Below are 6,253 nucleotides of genomic sequence, written 5' to 3' on the forward strand. Positions count from 1 at the left end.
TCAAAAGATGAGGTCATGCTGCATGAAATTTAAGGCACGTGTATTAAACCACACTGAAGTGCATTATGTGTCCAAGCTCATCACTGCACTTCAACCGGAACTGACATTTGGTCTTTTAAATGTGCCTGCAGCAATACAGTAGTATGTCTTTTGCAGAAGAAATTAAGTTGACAAAACAAAGTACAAATACTCTAACAACAACAATAAAAGCCTTTAAGAGGTCCTGTAGAGAAAATATAAGTAAACTTAAACCTATCACAAAACAAGTGCAAGTTGCCTCGTGGCTGTAAATACTCTCCCTGACATAGAAGAAAATTCCTCCACATGAACAGGTAATTTATCAACCACTCCTATCAGTTGTCAGGAACTTTTCTATGATAATCAGATTATACAGTCTATGTCAAAAACTGCAGAGGAGCAGCTTTCGGCTTCTTGCATATTAAATGGGATTAAACTCCAGCAGTGCTGTGATTGAAGGGCTGAATTTTTACTGAACTATCCACAGGGCCCTGTGAATTATAATTGTCTTCTTTAGAGGAGAGTTACTTGGTAAAAGGGCACTGCATCATGTAGCAGGAACGTAATTTAATTACAGTCAATTACAGCATCTAGATAGGTAATGAAGCATATTTTCTGAAAAATGAGGATGAAGAATGCAAGAAGCGACTTCTTTCACTGCTTCTAGTACTGCTTCTTGGCTGCAGGCTTGTAAGACACCAGAAGACCGAAGGAAGCATACCCAAATAAAAGTGTCTGAAGGAACCAATGAAACTGTACTGCTGGGTCAGTGATTCCTTTAGATCTGCAAGATGAATAAAAGCATAAGATGTGTCAAAAAAACCTTACAATTTTGCAGATTACATTATGGTACTCAGTAAGGTTAGGTATCTCTACTCATCCTTTATACATCAGACTCTACAAGAACTTTTGAACCTAGCATCATTAATTTCTATCTACTGAGACTTAATTCCTGAGGTAACTAAACATACCAGTTCTCGTGATTATAGTGGATTTTAAGCTATCTTTCAGAGATTTCATGCATACAGTTTCCTCAATAATATATAAATTGCAATTTCAGTCTATGCTATTTGAAATTACTTATCCTAGAAGTTTATGTACAAAGAAACAAGAAATTAGGGTATCTTAATACACAAGTCTGTATATAACTTTCTGTTGAATACAGTCACTGAAGGTAGACTGCATGCTAGCAGGGCAAAGACGTCTGACAATGTGGTGCAGGACGGAAAAGCATCGTTACCTGAATCTGCGCATAGAAAAATACAGGGATCTGACTTGATTTATTAAACAGAGATTTTCCTATATTGGTTAGTTTTAACTTAGCATTTTATTTTTCTGTATATTACAGAGGATGTAACTTTTTCCTACACCTCATTGTTCAGAAATACTACTGAATTTGTAGAGAAAAGAAGGTGTACATGCATGATAGCAAAACCAACGCATTTCACATGTCCAGTAAACTAGTTATGTGAAGCATAACTCTGCTCCAATTCATTAGCTTACAAAGGAGCTCCCTCTACTGACCTTTGCTAGAACAAAGCTGTTAGTTATTCCATAGCCTGTACGTACATGTACAGTGATTGTGCGGCAAGTGTTGACAAACATTTCTTAAGCCATTTTTCTTTTTAAGAATCACAGCTCAATGTTTCCAAATAGGCGCAGAAACTGGAAAACTAAGGCTTAAGAAATTTACCTGCTTATATGAAGCAAGCCTATCTGAATAGACCATATGCAGAAATACAGGCCAACAGCCAATGACAGTACTACTATTGGTTAATGAATTTCTACCTGCTTCCTCACTAGTTCTTCCTCATGCCTCTTTGTGATGTTCATATGTAGACATCACTTTTACATCAGTAAAAAACACGTGTTTGGTACTCAAAGTACAACTGTTTAGTAATCTACAGATATATGCTTGAGGAGATGATGGCCAGGCAATCAGTTTTATGGGTTTTAACACTACTCTGTAAAACTTCATTACTTAACTTGATTACAATTCACCTATTTGGTACATTCACTGTTAACCAAAGTTCCCTCTTAAAAAATCACCTTAAGCCTATACACCTATCTATCTGCACAATCAGAATTAAAGTTTTAAATTATTTAAAGCTACTTAATTTAAAATTGAAGCTTTTGGTAAAAAATTTATTACCAACTCCCATTCTGAAGGCATAAATTGTTCATCCATATTCTATTATCTTGAGAACCATATTAAATAGCTTTTCATGGAACAAAATCCTTTTTCCTCCAAGAGATGTTACTTGAGAAACCTGTGAACTGAACTAAATGAAGTGGAAAGACACCATTTTTACAATGGCAAACAGACCAGCCAGCTACTTTGTAAAGCATGAAAACCAACTGTGACATTCTTCTGAATATTACAAACAAAACTCAAGTGAATAGAAGGACGGTATGTTTGGACAGGCTACCTTTCCAAATAATTTGTTATCCTAACATAAGACTTAGTTTGCCTTACTTTTATAGTATGATTAGTCAAGGTATTTTATCCCACAAAGCTGCAGACACAAGTAGATCTTAAGTAGTCCCAAACAGAAGTGTCCAATTGTATTCTCACAATATAGATGCAATCAATTCAGCATGTAATTAACCATCTCAAAATTCTGATGAGGTAAGATATGATGAAGTTGTAACACCTTAACGTTATCAGACTATTTCTACACCATCTACTGTTCCCTCTGCTTCCTAAGGCACGACCTTGCCTAGTGAACAATGAGTTCAGAGGCAGGCAGGCAAGCTCTGCCAAACCCTGCTGCTGCCATTTCTGCAAGTTGCCATCCCTGGCTTTCCTGCCACCACATCAGCAGAATCTGCAGTAACCTCCTGCGGAAGACAGCAAACTATCACTGCAGCAAGAATTTTATCAGTATCCTGTGCACTAATAACACTGTTGAGAATCATGAAAATCAGTTTGTAGCTTGTGTCACTTGTATCAGAGATCCTTTTCAGAGAATTTATGTAAGGGTTAGGAGAGGGATCAACTTACTGGCACATCTTAACACCATAGAAGGCTTCTACTACGTGAATCAACCAGGATACCCAGAACCTAATAAAAAGAAAACATGTTTTGATTTGTTGAAAATTAGGAAGAAGGCTGTTGTATCCAAGATAGATTATGCAGACAATGTAAAGCTGGAAGCACAGAAGTGACATCTCATTTTCAGCTAGAACATGAGGTGTGTTTCTTATCTTAATAAAAAACATGCATACTCTTAAAAGGAACTGAGAAAATGAGAGGAACTGTAACTTATGCAATATGCCTCAACCTACCACTTCAATATTCCACTGCATGTTCCTAAAAGTTTTGGCACTTGGATTAAGCCAAAAGGCTGAATGCATAGTGAAAGCTGTACAAGTTAATCTTAGTTAAGCATGCAAATCTATCCTTTTACTTACATGAGTACTTTTAGTGGTCCTAATGAATTACTGAACTTTTTAGAGATTTAGTTCTATGAGAACTACTGTGTATACAGATTCAGAATATATAAATGACTTAACCAAGTTTGGTCTACAAATTTTCACATAGCAGCTTTTAAAAAAAAAGTTACACAGGATATACAGTAAGGATCAATGCAATACCCTGCTAAAGCAAAAATGAAAGCTTATCTTCTAAACGATGCATACTAAAATAAACAAGACTGCTTTGGTGTCTTCCTCTCTTTACAGGAGCTCAGCAAGTGAGAAACTTGGCTACACAGAAATGTTTTCCAGCTCTTTCGTTAATTAAAGTAAAAACTAAGTTTTGTAACAGAGTAAAACTTTTCACTAAGTAGTTTCTTCAGCAGATTATTTCTCATGTGGACAGGATCAGGGTAAGTTAGTAGCAGGGCAGAAAATGTTCTATAAGTGAAGCTGGAAAAAAAAAAAAGACTCCTAAAGAAAGAGTTAGACTACTTGAGTAACAATTTCAAAAAAGCGCCACTTTTAGGAGGTGTCGTTATGAGTTTACATACAGACTAATAACTGTCTTCAAAAGCAGTACCTTTTTCCCTTTGTAACACAGATGTTAAACGCTAAGTTGAATTTTTAAAACTTTCATACTGGTCTTAGCCTGTCTAGTCTGCTGTGTCTACCCCACACCCTTAGTTGTAATGAGCTTGAAGGGAGAGCTCTTTAAATCTAATTAACAAGTGGGTTATAGGAAAGCTTGTTAACAGCAAGTAGAAGAATCAGAGAGATGCAACAGGAGAGAAGTAGAGTAATCATACAATCAAATATTACTTACCCATAGCATACCCATTTGTGGTGGTTTTCCACTAAATAATTAAGGAAGGTACCAAATACTCCCAAATAACTGTAAGGTATAGTTGAAGGAAAATGCGACACCCACTTCAAAAAAAAAAAAAAAAAAAAAAAGGAAGTTAGCTTACTTCAAGGCAGAATTACTATCAACTTAACTTTCAAATTAGCTTTCTTCTTTTGTGCAGGCCCCACCCCGTGTCTGTCAAACATGGCTTTGGATTCATCTATTCATAGTATAACTCCTTCATTCCATTAACCTTGCCCATGACCCATATTCTTCACCAACAGGACTACTAGCCTTCTAAAGCACATTTAATTAAGAAGATTCAAACTATGAAATCTCTTTTTCCTGACATAGAAGATGCCAAGGTGAAAAGTTGAACGTTGCTATTTGTGTACCAAGAGTGCATCTGCACATTAAGTGGCATTTAAGTTAAGCTCATTACCTATTACACACAGAAGCGGCAAAAAATACATTGTCTCTGTCCTAAGGAAGTTAATCTGAGGAAACTAACCTGAAGAATTCAAACAGTGGCTAGCCTAAGAGAGAGGAATAACTATCTATAGCTGGGGGATCAAGTCTTCTTTTGCCCCTTAAAAAAAAAAGGACAGAGTTTTGAAAAGGGCACAGAAGATAATTAAGCACAAAGCTCAAGGCTTAAGATGTATGCAGTGTTTAGGCATCTTGCCTGTCACCGACTTGTGTGCAGTGCTTATCACTGTCTACCTTTAACAAGCTGTGGAAGAGAAGCAGGGAGCCAGTGAGCTGCATACTTCAGAGTCCATTGGGATGTAAGGTAAACACTACGCTAGGTCACAGTTCACACTGGCTTAGGTTTCCCCTGGTATCAACTCTGCAGTTTCTAACTATATGTAAATTTCGCTATGCCAAGGATGTGGCAAGATGATGGATTTAAGCAGGGAATCTGCCTAAAGCTCACTCAGTTTCCTGGAACGGTCCAAAAGCTGTTTTGTGAGCTGTGTGGCCTGATCTGACCGTCATTTTTTCAGTGGCGGTCCTTAGGTTTAGAAAATCAATGCAAATAGAACAAAAACTACAGCATGTGGAAGTCATAACAAACTTGTCTGCTATATCAAAACTGTCATTATTCTCCGCACTGCAGTAATTTGACCTATTTTAGCTTAAGTCTATTTTTAGAAATTAAGCAAACATGGTGACTGAACTAGTCTGACTTCCAACAACACTACGGGTTAATACAGTCTGTAACTAAAGCCATCACTTGTGAATGCGCCTTGTTTATTAGTATCATAGAATGGCTGAGGTTGGAAGGGACCTCAAAGATCATCTAGTTCCAACGCCCTTGCCATGGGCAGGGACACCTTCCACTAGAGCAGGTTGCTCCAAGCCCCGTCCAACCTGGCCTTGGACACTGCCAGGTTGTGGGCAACCTGTGCCACTGTCTCAACACCCTCGTGATAAAGAAGTTCCTAATGTCTCATCTAAATCTCCCCTGTGAGTTTAAAGCCATTCCCCCTTGTCATGTCATTACAGGTCCTTGTAAAAAGTCCTTCTCCAGACTTCTTGTAGGCTCTTCTACATACTGGAAAGCTGCTATAAACCATAGCTGTTCCAGAATTTTATTGGTGCACAATGTGGTTTCAATTTTGTGAATGCTGAAGTCGCTTTCACAGGCTACCTGCAATACAGAGCCTCACAAGTTGTGTGGCACTGTAGTTGCTGTCATCACACCCACGATGCTGTACACCTTCAGTGCTACAGCCTTCCTCCACCTCGGAACTCAGGTAGCTTATTTTTTCCTCTGAAATTCTTTTATGGATTTGTTCAGCTGCCTCAGAAGCTGACCTGGCCAAAACAGCAGTTCTAGTTTCCGTTTAATCCCGGTTTATTTTATCAAGCGGCGTTTCCGCGGACGCCGGGACTATTAAGGAAACCTGTTCCACAATCCCTGCAGCTTCGAGCTGCCTGCGAGCCCCGCTGAGGGCGGCTGCGGTA

At 38.3% G+C, this 6,253-nt stretch overlaps 1 protein-coding gene across 1 annotated transcript; it reads right to left on the minus strand.

The window, feature by feature from the left end:
* Positions 1-681: 681 nt before the first annotated feature.
* Positions 682-4,554, minus strand: TMEM254 (transmembrane protein 254; the record flags this gene model as incomplete). Its single annotated transcript, XM_010022383.1, has 4 exons — positions 682-802; positions 3,023-3,082; positions 4,262-4,376; positions 4,523-4,554. Coding segments are annotated over 4 exons (328 nt in total), but the record flags the coding sequence as incomplete, so codon positions are not given.
* Between the last annotated feature and the right edge of the window lie 1,699 nt (positions 4,555-6,253).

This window comes from Nestor notabilis, unplaced genomic scaffold (genome assembly GCF_000696875.1).
Source record: "Nestor notabilis isolate BGI_N333 unplaced genomic scaffold, ASM69687v1 Scaffold20259, whole genome shotgun sequence".
Classification (NCBI taxonomy): domain Eukaryota; kingdom Metazoa; phylum Chordata; class Aves; order Psittaciformes; family Psittacidae; genus Nestor; species Nestor notabilis.